The sequence below is a fragment of the Heterocephalus glaber genome, unplaced genomic scaffold (assembly GCF_053883595.1).
Source record: "Heterocephalus glaber isolate CG9 unplaced genomic scaffold, H.glaber_assembly_v1.0 deba00000546, whole genome shotgun sequence".
NCBI lineage: Eukaryota > Metazoa > Chordata > Mammalia > Rodentia > Bathyergidae > Heterocephalus > Heterocephalus glaber.
The window spans coordinates 5,812,761-5,835,418 of NW_028258147.1; the positions used below are offsets into that span (position 1 = coordinate 5,812,761).

At 42.5% G+C, this 22,658-nt stretch overlaps 1 protein-coding gene across 5 annotated transcripts in view; it reads right to left on the bottom strand.

The window, feature by feature from the left end:
• Positions 1 to 15,341, bottom strand: part of Mest (mesoderm specific transcript) — a 41,269-nt gene extending 25,928 nt beyond the window's left edge. For 3 of the 5 annotated variants that reach the window (XR_015448688.1, XM_087204528.1, XM_087204529.1), the window contains exons 1-9: positions 6,334 to 9,413; positions 4,807 to 4,886; positions 4,318 to 4,395; positions 4,063 to 4,199; positions 3,848 to 3,906; positions 2,702 to 2,742; positions 1,827 to 1,897; positions 1,493 to 1,594; positions 107 to 183 (exon numbers count right to left, since the gene is read on the bottom strand). Coding sequence is in view for 4 of the 5 variants with exons in the window: in XM_087204528.1 (XP_087060654.1) it covers positions 107 to 183; positions 1,493 to 1,594; positions 1,827 to 1,897; positions 2,702 to 2,742; positions 3,848 to 3,906; positions 4,063 to 4,199; positions 4,318 to 4,395; positions 4,807 to 4,886; positions 6,334 to 6,544 (856 nt within the window). In the remaining variant the exon portion in view is untranslated. The other 2 variants (XM_004856324.3, XM_004856325.4) reach the window with 2 other exon arrangements.
• Between the last annotated feature and the right edge of the window lie 7,317 nt (positions 15,342 to 22,658).

The window sequence follows — 22,658 nt, forward strand, 5'->3', positions numbered from 1 at the left end:
TATTTGCCAAATCTTGAAATCCTTATTAGAGGTGATAGGAATTCTGGTTATTTTAACCCCATACTCCTTAAGGTTTCCTATCAAGAAGTAATATAAAGATACTCACTGGGAATAGTTACAGAGGCAAGAGCTCCCACCCAGCGTCTTCTAAACTTCTTCCTCTGATTGATGTACTGTAAGAGGCTATAGGACAGGTAAGTCAGCAGGTACAGAATTCAAATTCCTGACATGGCCGCAAGAGATGGATCTTAATGCAGAAGCAATTTGGAATTTCTGGAGCGGCCTACTTTATCCAAGTGACTACAGCAGTGATCATATCTGCTATCGATGTGAGAATTAATGGTTCCGTGCATCCAGTAAGCAAGAAATGAGGTCTCAGAAAAGCTAAGAGTTATTTTGGAGTGTATGTGACTAACGCCTGGATCTTGGGTTCCAATTCTGGCTCCACACTAACCAGCTCAATGCCTCAAAGATATGATATAGCACACATCTTTTTACTTAGTTTCCTCATTTTTAAAATAAGAGTATTGAACTGCTGATCTCTAAAGAGGGTTGATCTCTAAATTGACATCTGCCTCTGAAATTCTAAATGTAGAAGTGCATAACCATAAGGCATCATCTCTGTACCACAGACAGAATGGGGAGAATTTCTTTTTCTAAATATAAGATGCCACAGCCACATATTAACACTCAAACTCATGCATTCTAATTGTTCTGGCTGGCAGCTTCAGGACAATTATTTTTGTGAACCTCAGTATCGCCTCTTAGAAATAGTATTTGCTTTTTTGGAAAGGAAACTATAAGAAAATTTTAAGACAGTTCTTCTTGTTTTTCAATTTTATGTAGTAAAATGAATCTTTGGGGATTTTATGGCTGTTAGGAGTGGGAAAGAAGAATGGCTACCTTTAATGCACAATTCCCAGCAAAGCCATCAGTGAAAACACTGGAAGCTACACTGACCCATCTGGTAAAAGGACAGAGCCCTACCTCAAGGAGTTACAGATAACACCATCTCAAGATCCTTGTTCTCATTTGAAGTGAGGCCTGGCAATTCTTTGTACAACATAGGGAAATCCTGAGTCTCATTCCCTTTTGCAACCAAAAAGACATGCAAAACGAGCCTTTTGAAGTGTGAGGGTTGCATTTAGACTTCTTTCAGAAAGGAGAATGAACATTTTGAAGCATTTAGTACTAACAAAGAGTCTAAAGAAGGATTTGCCAAAGTCAGGTACAAAACAAAATTAGCATTAGAATTTGCAGCAATTTATAAGCAAAAAGCACCAAATGGCTTAGGTGTAGGAGCTCACCCTGTTGGACTTCTTTCTTTTTTGGAAAGCACAGACCATGACAATATTAGGTGTGCCTAACAGTCCTAAACCAGCCTTCTTGTGGTAGAAAACAAGCCAGCTAGGCACAGAATAAGCAATCCTGTGTCTTTGTCCAAATTCCAGAACAGCCTTTCTGGAACCCAAAACAAAGGCTTATTTCTTACCTGTCTATGACCAAGTTCCCATCATTGTTGCGGATCCCTGCCCACATGTCCCATAGCTCACTCTCAGAGGGTCGGGTATATGGTCCAAAGACTGGGGTGAGACTGGAAAGAGTCAAAAATGCAGAAAGGTAAGTGTGGGGAGAATTTAGAATGATAAATCTGACTAGAACTTCAGTGGTCACACGGTCTGGCCCTGAAGTGGTTTATAAATTCCTTCTACTGCTACTACCTTAACAAGAGGCCAACACCTTTGCTTGAAAATACCAAATCTCAGGATTTGGCCCAGGCTGTAATTATTCCTAGGCTATACAGTCAGTCTTTCATAGTGACTTACCCTCGAGAGAATACAAAGAAGTTCATCAGCCTTGTGAGGATGGGTGAGAGCACGCCTCCATCTTTGAGTAGCTATAGGTAATAAGTGAAAAAAAATCAAGGATCCAGCAAAAGATGACAGTGCACCAGGTTAAAAGAATTTATACTAAGAACTAATAAAGGTAGCCAAATCTACCTGAAAATTTTGGTACATGGCTTTATTTTCTCTTTTTTGTATTGCTGACCCACATTCTTCTCTTGTGGGAGATAAATCTGTTTCGAATTCCTTTTAAGAGATTATTTACATTTTGCTAAATCCCTAATACTTTTTTTTTTTTTTTTTTTTTTTTTTAAAGAAATGAGCTCTGTGTTGCCCAGGCTGGCCCTAGACTTCTGGGCTCAAGCAGTCTTCCTGCTTCAGTCTTCCAAGTTGCTAGTATTATGGGTACAAGCCCTTTTGCCTGGCCATAAGTCCTTAAGACTTAAGTTTAGACCAGGATCCCAATTTATTCAGACTTAATGCTTGTGACACAAGTCTTTACATAGTAATATTTCTTCAAGTATTTGTTCATCTTTCATCCTCAGAAACAGTTTTTAGTTTTATGTAGGAGTCACTTCCACTGCTTTTATCTGCCTAAGCAGGGAAAAATTAACTTCATTAATGTGAATCCATAAGGAAGAAGACTTTAATTATAGTCCATCACAGCAGATACAGCCATTAAAAGGTCCCAGCACAGGGGCTGGGGATTTAGCTTAGTGGTTCTTGCACCTGCCTCACAAGCGCAAGGTCCCAGAGTTTGATGCCCAGTACCCAAAAAAAAAAAAAAAAAAAAAGTCCCAGCACTATTTATGTCAGCACAAATCCTAAAACAGGCTCTTTTCAGTAAAGTAACCAACCTTTTGGAGAAGGAGAGGACGGTGCGTCTCAGGAAAGATACCTTTAGAAGAAGAGATTGGTTTTAGTCAGTACCAAAACTTAGTTCAAATGCAAACCTATTACTGGAGACTACTGACCCTATTTACTGTCACCTTTGAGACATTTACTGCCAAGACAGAATTGCAAATAAAAACTTAGTACAGTCATTCACTGCATGACAGTATTTCAGTCAACAAGGGACCATATATATGTATATCTCCCTGATTAAGCAAAGCATGACTGCAGTGTCATATAATTACTTCGCCAAGCAATTCCATATTCAACTGGTAAAATTTTAGTCCACTGGAATTACTTCCCCATTTTAAAGGTAGAAAAATGGGAGAAATAATCTATATTGTCATACATCATGCTGATAACTAGGCTCTGGCTCCCTTTAACATATCCTCCAATTGCTCAGAGGAATTGTTCAGTAAGTGTAAATCTTTTAAAAATCTAGTTTTTGCTTTTCCATATTTTTCCAGAGTCAATGGAAGAAACACAGGAGCACTATGACTCTTCTCCCAAGCTGTCCTTAAGGCACTCGGGACATTTAGATATTCGCAGATTTACAATCTGAGCTCAATGGTACATAATACAAGCATCTCTGAAAGGTCTAATACAGGGTCACTAATTTCTAACTGAAACTTGGTGCTAGCATCTAATTAAGACTTTACGGATCTAATACTAATACCACAGACATAGAAGCACCTATGGCCTTCTATCTTGAAGCTTATTCTTTTATAATCCACTGCAGTTCTTACAGATACAGCAAAATAGCCTTTACACTCCTCACTACTTCTAATCAGTGTTGCTAAACCCATCATTAGATCTGTCTAATGCACTGCAAAAGAAACATATATGACTACAGTGCAGCTTCTTCAACCACATTCAATATAATCACTTTCCTTTGTGCTATTGATCTCATTTTCTATATTTAAAAATAGTATTCTGAGAAAAGGTCCATAAATATCGTTAGACCATCAAAGCAGCTCATGACACAAAGAAAAGGTAAAAGACCTAGTTTCATTGTGTCTGCAGTATCATCAGATTATCATTTATTGTCCCATGACAGCTAAAGTGGCCCTTCTAGGCTATATCCCAATTCCATCTACCACCAAGACAGTTACCTCCGTTTGACAGACAGAGACTCTTTATGGTAAGCCGACCAGACCGATTCTGCTTGTACCTGGAACAAGGGATGAGGAAACATGTAGCTGAGCAGACAGACACGAGTGCAGCAGTGAAGACAGTTCTCCCCCAGGGAAAGGGCTAGGATGGGTCCAGGAACTATTTATTTTTCCAGCATCGTTCGGTAGGGTAACAAGTCTGTGGCTTCACTGACCTATACAGCAGCTCCTGAGCAACAATATCTCCATAATCGTGAGACAATAGGTTGATCCTGCGGTTTTGGAGTCCCAGATGCCGCAAAAGTGCCTCCACGATGCTGGCTTGCTCAAATATGGAATAGTGATGTGGCCTCTAAGGAAAGGAAAGGCCAGATATACAGGATAGTCACAAGTGCAGATCTCTGCTGACCTGACCGCTCCCTCCACACCTATCCCACCGCCAACACCAGCCCCATATAAGTTCTGCTTACTGGTTTGTCACTGAAGCCAAAGCCTAAGAAATCAAGGGCAATCACTCGATGAAACCTCAGGGTCAGACCTTCCCAAATCTATAAGAAAGAAAGGGTGATTTGGACTTTCTACTCCTGTGCTGCCCCTCCCCTCACAGCAGCTTCATCCCAATCTCAATTAAACAGACAGATTTGGATAAAGAAAATTACTTGATAAAGCAAAAGCCTCATGAGCCACTATAGGCCTCACAGATGATTCTCTTGGAAAGTGCTTGATTCCTAGTAATTAATCTCTATCAAGGACAGAACTCTAGCATTTTTAACTTGGCAATGATCCTTCCAGACTGCCAAAGAGCTTTTTACTCCCGTAGAGTAAATGAGAAACAGTTCAATGTTGATGCTGTGTTATTAAGCAATTCAAATGTGCAAGAGTCTCCTAGTGCTGACAAGAAAATCCTTGATTTTGGATTTTTTAAAGATACAGTAGGATCTAGAAACTGACTTCATTACCTTGTACCAATCATAGCTGGAAGTTGGAAAGCCATGTAAAAGCACAACTATCTCAGGACTTCCAACCACACCCACAGAGTCTGGGAAAAAGGAAAGAAATCTGTTAGACCAATTCTCTGTAAAAATAACCTTTAAGATGTTAAAAATCTAAGTAATCTAGTTCAAAGAACAGGCACTTTCTCTTTTGAATCAGTATATTAAAAATGCAAATAGCATACACTTTATATGAAAATATTTGAAGGCAGGTTGCTCACTTTCACCTAGATGTTTTTCCAAAAGCATATCCTGATTTCTTCCTCTAGTTTTCATTATTAGTATGTAAACTTTTTCACAGTAAAAAGAAAACTTTCAAAGTTAAAAACATAATTACAACAAGAGATAAAAATGCTTTGACCTTATCACTAATTTATCACAAAAATTCTCTAAGGTATGGCAGGTCTTCCCAGTGAATGCCTTCATTTATGCTGTTTGTCTAGCACTTGTTATTTCAGAAGAGAACCAATGCATCATCAAAAGCATAATGCTAAGACTATTACAAAATTCTATCAACTACAAAAAAAGGGTCAATCGATCAATATAGACTTTTTAAATGTGTATTACAATATGGATCATTAAATAGCTTTAAAGTTAGCCAAACAGTAGTATTAGATTAAAACAAATACGTTCATATACTGCCAATAGCATGAAAATTTGGTTAGTTTTCAAAAATAATTTAATTGGAACCAATTAAAATTTTTATACACTGTAGCCTAGGAGCTTTATTAAGAATCTGTGCAATGCCAGATATTGACAGTCTGGAAACAAACCAACTATCATAAAGAAAATTATATACTTACACTTAATTGAATATAGCAAATGAGAGGAGGTCAGGAGCAATAATGAAAAACGGTTTATGACAAACATTTTTCGTTATTGCTCTTGACCCCCTCCCAAAAGAAATCTTTTCCAATCTGTTCCTCAGTTTCGTCACCTATGAAATGAGATTAATGACACCCATCTCCAAGTGCTGTTGTAAAGATTAAATGAAACAAGGCTGAAAATGTAACTCAAGCCTGGCATATGATAATTACTTGATAAATAGCAGTCATAATAATAATTATCATTAGCAAATTAATTTATACAACAATGAAAGATTTAAATCACATTTGGGAAAACATATGACAAATCATGTTTACAGAAAACAATTCAATAAAATAAAATCAGGGATGAGAGGGAAACAATGGTTCCATCTCTGAATTTTGTACCTACTACCTAACACTAGGGGCGCTCAAAAGAGAAAATCCGTATCTAAATACATATTAGGCTGGAAAAATACTTTTACTAAAAAGTCAGGTGTACAGAAATTGTAATCTCAGTTTTATTCCCTACCCTCCCAGCAGCTCTCTGAACCTCCCTGCTCTCAAGCAAATAAGGGGAAATAGTCCATTCCTTCAAGCATAGCACAGAGACCAACAGACACAAAGTAAGGATCTCAGCTAGGATCTAAGTGACCCACACCTTCAGGGTCTTCCATTGGTCACTTCTTACCTTGGTAGAAGATGCGCAGTCCCTTATAGGTGAAAAACTTGCCAGAAGTCTTCCATGAGTGCAGAGCAGGAGAGAGCTGAGGGGGTGGGATGTGTAAGTAGGCAGCAAGCAGGGGCATAGCCAGGAGCCCCACCTGGACCCACCACTCCCTCATCCTGTGGAGAAAGGGTGGGGGGCACTGTACACATCTGCAAACCAGAACTGGTACCATGGAGTGGGAAATCGCCCCCCATAAGGACCATAGCAGAAAGCTTCACAATAAGAATGTGACTGCCTTTGCCTGCTATAGCAATCACGTATTTGCTCACCAATCTAGTTTTAAGGGGAAAAAATATTTCAATATGTAATCTACTGCTCCCCCCTCCCCTAGCTTCTCCCTATGAGCTCTTCATGATAGCCACTAAGGAGGTTTTGCTCGCTTTTATCAAGTTTTTACAGGGAAAAAATAATTTCCCTCATATTTACTCTAAAAATTCTACCACCTACTCAACAGCCCTCTCCAGTAAAATGTTTAAAGTACATGCAAGGTACTAATGTCTTAAAGCGTATGTGTAAACACATATCCTTAAGCACAGAAGTGTTCCTAATTTTTAATATTCATCAGCCTTCTGGCCTAAGTGAAGCCCTATTTAGCACTACTGTCTAGATTTGGGCTGAGAAACTGCTCAGAGCAGAGTCTGTAAGAGCGAGGAGATAGCTGTTGCACAGTATATTCCAACATAAGCAGCTTGGTCATGACCCCAAATATCTAATCTCTTTGAGAAGTCTGGGGAGCTGATTATATTTCTGCTTTTCTTAGCAGACAGCTGTGGAAATTCCCATTTATTTAATTTCATAGGGTCTTCCCCCTGAACCCCCCCCCCCAATTAGTCAGAACCCATACCTGGCATGTTAGAACTGGTTTTGTCTTTGGATGGAAGCACTGGTTTGTACACCTAGCTTTGCCATTCCCAGAATTTCAAAGGTCTTATCCACACTGACTAAAAGTGTTGAAGAGGAATTAGAAACAATTTCCTCTATCTAGTCTGTGACTTCCAATGGTCACAAGGGAAAGAACTGTCAGAAGTTTTCTCAAAACAGAATATAAACCATACTCTACAAAACTAAAATTTGAGCTGCCAAGAAAATAGCTACTGGGCCAGGGATTTAGCTCAGTGGTTCTGCCGCGCGCCTCGCAAGTGCAAGGTCCCGAGTTTGATCCCTGGTACCAAAAAAAAAAAGCTATAAATAAAGGAAATCAACCACTAAAGTCCTAGTGGACACACACCCTACCACTGTATTACCTGTAATCTCCCCATAATCTCTGATACAAACTAATCCAATTCACAAAATACTTTTTTTTTAACTCTAAAAATAAACTGATGGTCCCACGGTGGTAAAATAACCATGCCCCTTGAAGAATCTCAGCTCCCCTGTTTATGTTTTAGAGATTAGTAAGGCAGTCTATTCCCCCTCCCAAAGTATCTGTGAAACACAATAATTTGGTTCTTTTTTTTTTTTTTTTGTACCGGGGATCGAACTCATGACCTTGTGGTTCTACCTTTTAAGGTAATTCTAAGAATGAGTTGAGAAGTGCTAGATGGAACATGATATGATGTCTATCACAGTCTGCTCCCTGAAACAGTAACAGACTATATACATCCCAATACCTTCTTGAAAGGTAAATGACCAAAAGTATTGGGTTTCGGTTATTTTCTTAGCACTGTCTGTCCTGTCTCAGTTTATACATTTTCACGTTGCCTCTCGTAGCACCCATTCACTGTCCCAGCAGCTGAATGTGCAGTGACTCAGCAGAGCCAGGGATGGGCTCCAGTAGCGGCAAACTAGGGGGCTTCCAGCTAGTGTTGGGGGGTTGTAAAAACGAAGCACCTGACACCCTCACTCTACTCCAGCATACACACTGCATCCTCCTCTTTCACTCCCAGAAAGGAAAGACGCAACCCTGCAGGGACCCATTCTCGGTCTTAATTACCTCAGTAAAAATGCTCCGAGAACATTTCAAGATTTTTATCAATCAGACAAAATAGATTAAACATTTTTGGTTGAATCTCCATTATTCAATGGACCCATGATTCGAGAGTATGAATTCAGCAAAATCCAGTAACCAACTTTGTGGAAATTAACCTTTCTGCGCCTTGATTTCTTCATCTTATAAATGGAGAGGGTATTCATCTGCCCAAATCTGCCCACCTGACGGCATCGCAATGAGACAACGCACTACTTTGGAAATCTAAAAGAAAGCAAACACCTCCCAGAAGTAGTACCATGATGACAGTTTGGTCGCGTCCCCCATTTCCCCCGCACTTCCCCTTATTAACACCGCGAGAGTACTGAGAGCCAGGAGCCTGGTGGGTCCAGGTACACCCACGCGGTCCTCTGTCACTGCGCCGTCAGGGTCTGGAAGGCTTAAATCGCACCGCGGCAATACCCACATCTCGAGATCCTAAGTCGTGCCGCGGCAATTCTGAAGGGTCTGGAAATCCTAAACTGGGAGATGTTAAGTTCTACAAATCCCAGGTCTTGCCACAGGACTAATCAGGTTAAATCCTAAAGCCCACCTGGGCATTACCATGGCTAGAAATTCTAAATCACGCCACAGTGATGACTAGATCTAGAAATCCTAAATCGCCCCATGGCAATAGCAGGGTCTTAAAATCTTAAATCGTACCAGGGCGATGCTGGGGTCTAGAAATCCTAAATTGTGACAGGGCAATAGGTGGGTCTTTAAAATCCTAAACCCCCCAGAGCCATTTCAAGGGCTAAAAATCCTTAAGTCACGCCACAGCGACAACCGGGGTCTAAAATCCCCAATTCACACAAGGGTAATACAGTACTATAGTCTAGAGATCCTAAAACACACCAGGACTAGGCAATGATCTAAACATCCTAAATCACCTGGGGACATTCCAGGGTTTCCAAATCCTAAGCCAGGGAGACCCAGAGTCCGCTCCTACCGAGGACAGGAGCGGCGACTTCCAGGGCAGCAGCACTGCCGCGGACCGGGTAGGGTTTTCGGCACCGGCGAAGCTGCACGGCTCAATCCCGGTCGACCACACCCCCTCGTACCCCCTTGGAGGCCGCACCCACCTGCGGAGGCGATCTCGGCGCACCATGGCCGCGTTATCCCATGCTGCCCGCCGCAGGGTTGCAGAGCTTGGGGCGCGCGGTGGCACCCGCAGCAATGCAGGCTCAGGGGCAGCTGGGGCGCAGCGCGTGGGTCGGCGGTGAGGTGAGTGGCCGCGGCAGCGAGCAGCCACTGGAGCGTCCGATGCGGCACTGCACTGAATGGTGAGGCGAGGCTGCCGCAGAGGAGGCGCCGGGGCCAAGGCTGCCCGCCCGCCTGGGGAACGCACGCTGGGATGCGCTGGTGGCCACAGCAGCACGGAACGAGGGGGCACCGTCTTTTAGAGCCCACCCCGCCCCGCCCATGACCCGCCCACCGCCGCAGCAGCATCCCTCCCGCTCTCTCTGGCTGCAGAGCTCCTCCCCGCAGCCCCACCGCAGGAGAGATGAGTCACCCCCCTCACATGCACCTTTGGGGGTGCCAACACCCAACACCGCCCTGTAGGTCCCTCGCAGACCCCTCTCCAACTCCGAGCTCATGGTTCTGCTGTAGAAACCCTTCTTCATAGACACGCCTCGGGTAAAGATGGCAGAACCTTAAGACCCCGACACTCACTTAGACCAGCCGCAGGTCGGGCCCAGAGGATGGTCTCTTGACCTAAGGGCAGCTGGGCTGAATACTTGCAGTGGTGGCTCCTGTTTTGTGCCCGAAGTGTGGATGCTGAAACCTGTGCTTACCCATGTCCATAAAGCGGGCTAAGCCCCTAAGTATGGTAATGACGAAGGGTCACACGTGTGGCTAGGGAAGGACAGGCTCTCCAGGACCCTCCTTTGAATGGTGGACAAATTCATGGTATGACCGCTACGGAGCGGGGCAAGCCAAAGTTGCAGAAAGTCTGGTTTCACTAGCTGGGGCCACAGCAAGGTGCCAGGCACGTTCCCTCTGCAGCAGCGCCACGTGGTCGGCATGCGAGAGGCCACCGCAGCACCCGTCCCAAAACCCGCTGGACCCACCGTGCCATCGGGAGTGCAAGCCCCCCTTTATTTGTGTATGATGTAATTGATGAAAGGGCCCTAGCGGTGCAAGAAAGAGGGAAAGCATTTTTAAAATCCATAATTCTTTGAAAAGGCTTCTATTACGCCTTCAAAGGTGTAGCATATCACAGAGTGTCTTTGTGCATTTTTTAGCTGTAAACTGAAATTCTGATGACCGCGTGCCAGCTGCACGCCAGCGAGCAACGCCTGGGCCCTGTTGCGACTGTTCCAGCAGGGGCGCTGCAGGCCTCTCTTCCGTACCACGGCAGCTCTGTGGCTCTGCAGCCCAGCAATATAGTCCCTTATAAGTCGACAGAAGCCAACTGTCCGGCTGACTGTGCCCGCGGGCATCTCACCACGCACCAGGAGCTCAGGGCCACCCCCTGGACACTGTAGAAGCCACTACCTAAGAGTGTGTCATCAGAAAGTGTGGGAAAGGACTGAGAATACTTCTATTGAGGTCCAACTGAGAAGGTCAAATGCTCGTTTAGCACCACCCAGCATGCTAAGAGCCCCGGGGTACCAAATGAATGAGAAATGGCCCCCGCCTCAGAGGAAGACACTGGCGATCTGGAAGGGTGACAGACACTTTTTAAATTTTTTAGTTCTCTTTCTATTTCTCAGTAATATTTTGTGAGAAGTCAGCCCCCTCCCCCACAACATGTAAGGCCCTCAAAGGCGGAATCCAAATATTATTTACCTTTTGTATCCTCTAAGCCTGCCATGGTGTGGGCCACAATGCAGGCCCCTAACAAATACTGAATGAATAAGTACAAGAATTTGAGGGCTACAGGGGAGGAAGTAATTAAGGGGAGGGGGAAGGGATGGCCTGAATAATGAATAGACATTTACCAGAGAGACAAAGAACATTCCAGCCAGAAGGGTCGGCATTGGCAAAGCACTGGAGGCTCCCAACCGAAAAACCTTGAGGGAAAACCTCGTCTTTTTGGACACCAACAGGCAAAACAATTAGGCTAGGAAGAATAGTTCATCATAAGGAATCTGAAATTTATCTTAAAGAAATGAGAAGCTATAGATGGATTTAACCCTCTGAGACTTTATTGATTACTTAAAATATAATTAGTTCCTTTATAAGTCGAGGATCACCTGTATTAACTGGCCACTGCCACCTTTTAAACATTGAATTACTTAGAAAAATTTAAATTGGTCCTTTCAACACAGTCAAGGCACTCCTATTTTAAACTACTGACAAAAGCCTTGGCATTATATATTTTTCATGTTTATTGTCAATGGAACCTTTGAGACCCACAAACAATTTGACATTTTCATTTTCGCCAGGCCAGAAGACCCCGCATCCAAGATGAAGATAATTTTCTAATTAATGGACTGAGTGTCCCACAAATGATCTTATTCTGAAGACCGTGAACATATCTACCCGAATGGAACAAGTAGGTAGACTGGGAGGAGAAACCATTTAAACCCCTGGGGAAAGGGGGAGACGGAGAGGGAAAGCTCCCCAAAACAATATGAATTCCAAGTCTGGCACGTAGAAGTCCTCCAGCACGAAGTAAGTAGGAAAAACTTCCTTGAAAAAGGAGGGATGGAGGTTAAGATGGGCAGGAACTCAGAACTTGCTTAGGCGAAGAAAGCATTCCAGTCCCCAGTCAGTTCCAGCACAATGGCAAGGAGTGGGTGAAACACAGAGCATGTGACAGATCAGCCCAGATAAAGCTTTCAGAAGTCGTGGAAGAAAATGCTGGCCATAATGCCCCAAGAGCCAAAGAGGTAAGTAATTTAACTGTGCCTGACTTCCAGAGGGGAGCTTCCCCAGCTGAGGGAGAATCTGGTCCAAGGTATAAAACCCTGAGAAAACATGTAACCACACATAAATGCAAAGTCCCTGTTTGGCTTGCTCTCAGGGAATCCTTTCAGTTCTTCCAAATACTGTTCTTGGCCAACATCACGTGCAGCAATATTCCCTCACCTAGCAACTTATCAGACATTCCAATTCTAACATGAATGCATATCGTAAAAAGACCTCAGATTTGTGCAAAAATTAGCATAGAAAGCTCAGCATTTACCATCTCACTGATGCACAACAGCAGCAGATCAGCAGGACTGGCACCCCAGGCTCAATCTAATCTGAATTTGAGACCCAGAATATGACAAATGCAAGAATAATTATGAAGATAACATAATAGAACACCGGGACTGCTGCTTTTAGAGGCATAATTATAGGTTTGGAAAAAAACTTTAAAAGTTCAGGATGGGAGAAAATTGGGTGACCAGCAGCACTTTAAGAAATTGAGGTTTTTTTATTGACAAAAGATGTAATGAGTCAGTGTGATACAGTTCCAAATAATCTACTGAGACTGTAGACTATGGAGAAGTACCCAGAATATGCTAATTCTACACTATCCTGCAAGTTAGACTGCACAGAGAGTATTTTCTTCTATTCAACAGAGAAGATATTAAGAGATACATAAACAGCAACATGTGCAGAGGTTAACTAAAATATAGTACAAATCATGTCACTGAAGGTATAACAGCTCTCATAGTAGGAACTTAAAGTACCCAATTTGTCCCTAATCCTCAAGAAAGTTTGGCGAGATGAGTATTTCCATTCACACATCCCAGAGAAAGACACAGGACCTCGGAGTCCTAAATGTTATTATGTGAAGTGTGGAGAGCGGTGTGTGGAGAGCGGTGTTAGCCAAAGAGGCTCCATTTTGAATCTTACCCTCCATTGTATACAGCAAGGAGACTATGTTATGAGGAACCGTGTCCTTGCCGAATTAGATTGCCCTGGAACGTGATGAACGTTCTGTAACCCCGAGAAACAAGGAAGCCCATGAGGGTGGGGAATTTCCAAAGAACTAGAAAACAAGGAAGCAGGTGTCTCTGGATAAGGGTCATGATTAACAACCAAACTCACCTGCTGTATAAAAGAGAGGCAAAAAATAAACTTGGGCGCTCGGTCTCTGGGAGCCCTCCCGACTCTATCTCTTTGTCTTTATTTTTCTTCATCCTCACTCCCCTATTCAGGTACTGTTCGACAAGTGACGGCGGGCTCCGTCAGTGAAGGGACTGGGAACTGAAGGCAGATGTGTCTGGCTCCAGAGTGGGCTTTCCACTGCCCCACACTGCCTCCCTGTTTGAAATAACAGCCATGTTTAGTGTGAAGAAAAGGAGCCTTGTGGACTGAGTGGAAGAAGGAAATGTATTAGCAGTCCTCAAATATTTGTGGAAGCAGTATTAGACATTTTATTCTGTATTGCTCCAAGGAGTGCAAACTGTAGAGAAACAGATGTGGATTCAACATAAAGAATTTTCCAAGAGCAGGGGCTGTCTGGAGGGATTGGGTGGCTCAGCCATTCTGTTACATGACAAGTTCTCTATCACTCAGGGCTGGGGAACCTTGTGGTAGGTATGCCAGCTTTGCGGATATGACTAAATGAATGACTTTTAAGGTCTTTTTCTACCTGACAGAAACTAAGACTCAAAGAGGTACTGGAATTTGGCTAAAGTGATCCATCCTCCCATCCTTCCGTGTGTGCGTCTCCCAGCTCAAAACTGTACAGCAGGCTGCTTCACACCGAAAGATAAATTGAAGAAATCATCACTAAAATTACATCAATCTCTCTCGACCAAATTTAACCGACATATTCCTACTAGTGTTTTCCTCTCTCTTCTGGTTCATTTTTGGGTAAAATATCTTTGCAGCAAAAAGCTCCAAACATGAATGGTAAAGAAAGAAAGCAACAGAGCTGAATCCCTTAACCACATAAAACAAACTCAAAGAACAGATACTATAGTTGTTTCTATACATTTACAGTATTACTGGGCACCCTTAAGCTATCTTTACACACCTTCTCTCTGCATTACTCCACACAACCTGTAATCCCACACCTGGTACTCCTACCCCACTATTCCATACCTAGGAGCCATCTAGGCCGCTCAACCAGATAAATAGGTTAAAGGATTCTAGTTGGTTAATACTACTTTCTTTCAGACACACCCGTAATTTCTTCCTAGCTGCCTGGGGAAGAAAGGCTACAGCACACAACTCTTTCTCCACACTTTCCACTCCCCCTTTTTAAACTGCTTCTCTTTTTATTTTATTCCTCCTGCCCGGATTAGTCAACGCAGGAGCAGGTGTCTTGGTTTTTCCTCGATTGCTCTCATCACCTCGCACTTCCCTCAGCTGCAATGATCTGTCCTCCAGGGTCCCCACCCAAGCCACCAAAGCAGATCTCCGGCCGTTGGTCCCCATGTATGCAGGAGGCCCCACGGGAGACCCAAGGGCCTCACGACCCGGCCCCTTCCACCTGCCCGCCACCTCGCCCACATCCGGGTACCTGCGATCATTCCTACTCCCAACGCCATTTCCCAGGAGGGAGAGCTAGGCCTGGCGAGGGGCCAAGTCCCGAGGCCCAGGGGTGCCGGCCACACCAGCTAACTGTGCGAAGGCGCGAATTCAGGTCCTAGGCTCGGCCTTCAGCCTTCAGCTTTCCCGTCTCTGGTGAGCTGCAGGAAGAGGAAGGCCGTGGCCCTCGCCCACGTGCCGTGCCTCGTGCAGCACCCACACACTCCGGGAACCCGCACTCGCTCGCACCCCCTGGACCACTGTCATCACTCAGCACACTCCACGCACACCATCCACACGTCACTTTTGATGGGGGCTGCTAGGGAGAGGATGGAGTTCACTCCTTTCCCGTGTGGTCTGTCTCTTACCTGACTCAGGTAAGACATGGGCTGCGGGAGTCCATGTTGGGAGTGAACCGGGCACGCATGCGCTTCCTGGGGCCAGAGCTTCTTGGCCCTTGCCTCCAGTCTTCAGAGAGTACCCGGCCAGGCCACTGAATAACTGACCCTGGGCTAGAGCGTCGCCACTTCGGCGAACAAGCCATTCACACCCCCTACTCCCCCAGCCCAGCATGTGCGGCTGCCTTCTGCGTACTAGGCGCCAGCACCACCTATCGCAAAGGGTATGAAATGGCAGGCCACGCCTTTAACTGGTATTAAGGCGTTAGAGAATAAAGCTGTGCACTGCCTGACCTGAGTACTTTTCACATTGGATTGTTAAAAGTGAAGGCCAAAGAAGGGATATTTTGGAAATGATTAACTATGGAGAAATCTTGGTGAGCCTCCCATATTTCAACTATTTCCCTAACTTACCCTCAAGACTCCCAATCTCTATCTCCAACTCTGTCCTCTACTCCACACTATAAATGTATTTGCCTGTTCATCTTCACATGGCTGACACACAAAAATCTCATAGTCAACAAGAGCTAGGTTAAATTCACCACCCCTTCTTGTTCCCACACTGACCCCTTCTCCAAAATCTTCACTTCCTTCTGTATCCTATCTTAATGGCACTACCGTCCACTCCAGTCTCCTACACACAATCCCCAGAACCTGAGGCATAATAGGGTGAGGCCAAGGGCTCAGGCAGGCAGCAGTTTCCCTCCTCCTAGTCGTTTTCATCTTATCTCCCAAATTTCTCTTGAATTCGTCCCATTCTCCTCTATTCCTACTACCATTTGCCTTCTTTTGAGCCTCCTTATCTCTCACCTAGACTATTATTGTTTCTGATTAGTTTCCGGGTCTCCACCACTACACCTTTCTAGTTCAACATTAACATACCCACTGCAGTGTATACCTGACCACATCTTTTTTCTTGTTTTTTTTGTTACTGTTGTTGTTGTTGTTGTTTTTGGTACCGGGGATCAAACTTGGGTCCTTGGGCTTTAGAGGCAGGTGGCAGAACCACTGAGCTAAATCCCCAGCCCCTGCATCTCTTTCCTTCTTAAAACTTTTTATTGATGCTAAGTTCAACCTTTTTACCTTCTCATACAAACACTTCACAATGTGGCCCTTGCCTTCCTCTAGGATCATCTCTCATAATCTCTCCCTGCTCCCCTTGCTTGTACCTGGATCATAAGCTGACCAAATGTTACTAATTGTAGTTCCTCAAAAGATACCTTTCTCCACAGTTTCCACAGAAATTTAAACACATGTCCTTTTCCTTGATCACATAGGTCTTTCCCCACATTGACTACCTAAAAGCTTATTTATACTTCAAAAATCAGTTTGTTTGTTTTTCTTTCTTTTTTAAAAATAAATTTTATTTTATCTCATTCCCCCCTCAAGTCTCCTCCCATCCCCATGTACAGAAGCTTTGTTTCTGTTTTTTCCTTCTATTTTCTCTTTTTTTCTTATCTTTTCCTTCCTTTCTCCTTAGTATCAATTATTTCAGTGTCTCTTTGTCATTCCAACATTTTATGAAGATGATAAGATAGCAAACATTTGTTGATTACTTCATGCCAGACACTATACCAAACTCCTTATGTATATTTATTTCTGATAATAACCCTATAAGAACTATTATTATCCTAATTTTACCAATGAGACAGTTTAGGCTTTGAAAAATTGTTGAGTCAGGATTTGAATCCAAATCTATCTCCTCATGTTTATCCATTAATTGAAATATCTGGTAGAAAAAAAGAGAAATATTTGGTAGAATTAAAATATTTGAAAAGTCACAGGTGATTTCTTAAAAGAATTAATGCTTACAAAAGTTTTTTTTAAGGAAGGGGTATTGGAGATTGAACCCAGAGACTTCACACAGAGCTACATCCTCCGTACTTTTTTATTTTAAATTTTTAGGTAGATTCTCACTAAGTCCCTAAACTGCCCAGGCTGAGCTTGAACTTGCACTCCTCCTGCCTCAGCCTCCCAGAGTACTGAAACTACAGGCTTCTACCACCACACTTGGCTTACTTATCTTTTAAGAAGAAAGTACATAGCTATTCTACTCTAGTGGATGGAAATAGATTATTCTAATTTATATATGGAAATAGATTGTTCTAATTTAAACTAATGGTTTAGAAAGCAAAATAAATACTCTTCGTGTCAGGCTAAACAAGAAAATAATCCTGTTATTATTCTTTATGGTCTGTTTTTATTATAAAAATGTTGTTAATAATGCTAAGGGACTGATATATCGTAAACTATATATAATTTTCCTCCCTAAAACTCCTTCTGGATAAGTGGAAGCAGAGAGATCTAAATAAAATTACTATTATAAAACATTCAAGAAGTTGCCAGAAATAGAGATACCAAGATATTGTGAGAAATGTATGAGCTTTAAATGAGTTAATATGTATAATATCCTTAGTAGAGTGTCTGGCACATAGGAATAACCATTTACCACTATTATTGTTGTTAAGAACTTCAACCAGCTTACAATCCTATGGTAGAGATAAATGCATAAACTGATAACAAGCAATGTGATAGATAATAAATGATATAATATAATTTAGCTATGATCAAAATTCTATCAGAGTTTAAAGGGATGGACTGTCTGTCAGGGAATAAGGAGAATGGCAAGGAAACAAGATGGCCCGAAGATCCCATGACTGTATTGCTCAAACCAGAGCAATACCACCTAACTTTTGCAGAAATATTTTATTTGTGGGCAAAATATTTTACTACAGAAGGCTGTATTTTTTTAAAAAACTCATAATGATTAAACTTTCCACACCATTCCAAGCATTCTTTTGACTGGCACAGAGGCCATGGCCCCTAGGCAAAAGGGCAAGGCTTTCACCAGAATGATATGAGAGTAGAGAGTTCAGGGAAAAGGGAACTGAAGCTTTGGATGGTGTAGCCCAGTACTCACAGGAAATTTTAGCCCCACCTGGAAGTCCAAAGTGGGTAATCAGACTCCAGGAGGGGAAAGCACATTCCCATCCCCCAGGCTCCAGTGCGTGCCTAGCAGAGGAGAAATAGCCCACTTCAGCTGTGGCGATGTGTACATCAAGCAAGAGGGAAGGGGTAGGCCATGGAGGCTGTGGTCCAGCTTAGCCGGCACACCCCAAGAAGCCCCACCTCTTTCCTCCAAACCCATGCCAGGTGTCGACACACTAACCCAGTGTTTCCCCAGCCAAATGACATGGAAGGCTACTTAAAAATCTTCATTCTTTACCACAGACCATTAACTTTATGTAGGCAAAACATATTTATGTTCCTACAGTTCTTCAATAAACAGAATAAAGAAACTTTCTGTAGGTAGTTCACTCTGGCCAGGGAAAAAGAGGCCACCTTTTCTGATGAGAATAACTAATGAGACACATACACAGGGAAAGAAGTTCAAAATTAAACAGAGGAGCACTGTTGGTAGAATTAGATACAACTTCTTTGGAAAGCCTCTTGCCGGTAGCCATCAAAATTGACCCAGCAATCCCACTTCGTCAAATTACCTATGTATATTCCCTGACACGTGTCTGAGGTTGAACAATGCTATGTCATTTGGGAAGGAAAAAAAAAACGCTTTACCTAAACCGGATATAACCTGAATATTCATCTATAGTGTACTAGTTACAAAGTCATCCAACCTGCAGATCTTTTCAATGTTACATGCAAAAGCAAAATGCAAAACAGTACGTATCAACCTATAATCCTACTTGTATAAAAATATGAGTTCCATGTATCTGAATGTATTTATAATATTGTTTATCTTTGTGTATGTATTAGAAATGCCTAGAAAGACCCAGTTGTGGCAAACGGGCAGCCCAGGGACAAATCTGGTCTGCAGGAAGATTTGTTTGTTTGATTGATTGGTTGGTTGGTTTTAGATTTAAATTTAAATGCCTTGGGGAAGGCTCCCCTACAGTCCCTATTAATCCCTATTGTCTTATACTTTCTTCTTCCCTTTGTTGTTCCCAGACCCTAAATGCACAGAGGGGGAAAGGGATGGTGGTGGTGTGTGTGTGGAAGGGTGCTTAGCTTTCATTCTCCATTTCTATACTAGAGGCAAACATTACTTTTACACCTTAAAGGAAGGTAGGATAGGGACTGCCTTCTTTCCCAGTCAGGGGAGTGGGAGGCCTGGAGAAAAATAAAGATCCTGGAAAAAAAGAAGGGCTGGTTTGGAATCTCTTGCTTACAGCTTCAGATAAGGAGCAGGGAGTGTTTGAACCAGCCCAGAAAGCAAGGATAAATTGTAAAGCCCACATTTGAAATTTTTAAATCCCTTCTGCACTGTAATGAAGAAAATATCCAGACTCCCTGTCCCTTCCTTCTCCACCACAGTTTGCAGCCCCTGGTTTATAGCTTGGGCTCCTGGGCAGAGCCCTGGTGCACTGTGGGAGGCTAACTCTAGTCCTCAAAATCCCTCAGGGTCTCACTTCCCTGGACCTGAGAGTTAATTCCTCCTTTTTCCCTGTGTTGGCACCAGCTAAAGAGGAAGCGGGGGCTGTCAGCACCAAAGACACTGGGAAATCCAAGAAGAATGTCCCTAAGCCAAGGTCTACCAAAAAGTACTGTCCTGGCCCATGTTCTGTACCACAAAGGATCATGGTTTCCACAGTTAACTTTGAGATAATGTTAAAAACCCTGCAGTCTGCAAAGTAAAGGTTTACCTTAAAATAAGAACAAAGAACACTTCCAAAGGAAACATTCTCTTATTTTTGGCAGCAGCTGAGAGACAGACTGGTGTGAGTCCTGGAGGCCATACCACACTATTTCATCTACTGGAAACTCTTCGATTGAATGGGATTACTTTATTTGAAACAGTTTCAGTGAGTGCAGACTGGTATTTCAGACTTCCTCTTTTGTGCTCTGAACAGTGCGGAACTGGGAGATTGGGTCCTGAAGAAAGTCAGAGCCATAATTTACTCACCTCTCTGTTTAGTTTGTTTCTCAGAAAAAGAAAAACAAACAAACAAACAAACAGAAAACTGAGGTTCTACAAGCAAAGAAAGGGTGGCTTTCCACCTGTCACCTGGTCTACACCATTCCCACTATTGCTGTTCCACAACACTATGCTTGCCAGGTCCTTGGGGATAAATCCACAGAGTTCACACTGGCACACTAAATGTTCATCACCTGATGAATGGATAAAGAAAATGTGCTTTATCCATACAACAAAATATTGACAACAAAGGACTGATGAATGCTACAATGTGGATGAGCCTCAAAACTTTATGCTGAGAGAAAGAAGGTAATCACAAAAAATGCATACTGTATGATTCCATTTCTGTAAAATGTGCAGAATATGTAAATCAGTAGGCATATAAAGTAGATTCATGGTTGCCTGGAGTTGGAAGAGAAAGCAGAGAAAGGGAGTGATTCCTTATGGGTGCAAAGGTTTTTTGGAGGTGGTAAAAATACTCTGGAATTCATAGTGGTGATGGTCACATAGCTTTATAAATAAACTAAAAGGCATTGAATTATTCGAATTATACATTTTAAATAGGTGAATTATGTTATATGTAAATTATATCTCAAAATTATTTAAAAAGAAAAGATATAAGCCAAGAAAATGTTAAAAATCAGAAATGGCATGATTAGTATAAAAATTAATTAATATAGACAATATTTCAGAACAAGCATGCTACCTTAGATAAAAGATTCACAATGATAAAGGGGCCAAGTTGCACTGAAAACACCAAATCAGACCCCTGCAGACAGGCAGGTCTGCAGACATAATCCCGAGGTCACAAGTCGCACTGAACACACCGAATCAGCCCGCGCCCCAGCAGCAATCCACTGGAACACCCACCCACCGGCTCCTTTGGCCTCTTCTCTGTATAGCCACCTGGTTCCACACTACAAAGATGCAGAAGACACCGGACTACCAGACCACTGTACTGGAGCTAATCAAGTTCTCAGCATTTAAAGAACTCCTGCCCAGAGATAGGGGCTTCTGAGCCACATTCCCGCTGCTCCTGGTCGAGAGGAAGGGGCTTCTGGGCCACCATCCCTACCGCCACTCTCGGGCCCTGTCCCACCTCTCCCAGCTCAGAGGAGGTGAGCCGCGTGGGCGCCAACAGCACCCCCCTGCCCCCCAGGCGAAATGAGAAAACACGTAAATAAGTCTCAAAACCAGACTTCCAGATCACCTACAGCAACCCCAAAGGGAAATGAGATGGAACACTCTGATACTCAACCACCTGGACCCACTCAACTGGTAACAAAAGGGGATCTGGAAAAAATGAAATCAGAAATAATTTCTCACATAAGAGGAGAAATTGTACTCCTAGTGCAAGACATGATTAATAAATCTAGAGAGGAGCTCAGGAACATGATGGAATCCCAACATAGGATACAAATGGAATCCATAAAACAGATGCAAATAGATCTCCAGGAGATGAAAAACTCCATTAAAAGTCTACACAGCAGAATGAGCCAATGTGAGGACAGAATTTCAGATATAGAAGATAGGATTGTAATTAATGACCAGGAAAAGAAAAATTGTTTCAAAATTATACGGGAACATGAGAAATGAATCCAGCAGCTGCTAGACGATACAAAGAAGAATAACATAAGACTGATCGAAGTCAATGAAGAAACAGGAGAGAGTGCAGATGACATAAAAAAAACTCTTCACAGAAGTAATGGCAGAAAACTTCCCAAGCAGGGGAAAAGAACTTCACATACAGATAAGTGAGGCACATAGGACTCCAAATAGCCTTGATCAAAAAAAATCTACACATAGGCATATAATTGTTAAAATTTCAGAAACTCAACAGAAGAACAAAGTTCTACAAGCAGTTAGAGAAAAGAAACAAATCACATACAAAGGAAAGCCCATCAGAATCACAGCAGACTTCTCAACACAAATTATCAAGGCAAGAAGAGCTTGGAGTGACATATTCCAAGCCCTAAAAGAAAACAGCCTCCAACCCAGATTGATGTACCCTGCAAAACTATCTTTCAAAATTGATGGAGAAATAAGATACTTTCATAATAAAGAGCACCTCAGGAACTTCATGAATTCCAAACTGGCACTCCAAAAAATTTTAGACAATACCCTAGGAAAAGACAATGAGGATCACAACCCCAGGAAACCCAGCAGAATGAATCCAATGGGTGTGACAAATTAAATGAAAAGGGGGAGAATCCAACAAAAAGAAAAAGTCATGACAAGGCTTTTAAAACTTTTAACTTCATCTCCCTAATGAGGGTATAATTCAATCTTATTATTGTACTGATTAGTATTTTTCTGATTCTAGAGTTGCACATCATTCCTTGTGCTGTACTGGCTATTTATCATCTTCTTATGTCTACATTTTAATTGGGTTGTCTATTAATGAGCTCTAAGAATTCTTTGTATATTCTGGTCATAGGTTATATGTATTGTAAATATGGTCTGTTTAAGGACTACTTTTCATTTTAATGATGTCATTTAAAGTTCTAAATAGTGATGGAATCCCATTTATCAATTTTTTTCTTTTATACATCAAGTTTTTTGTATCCTA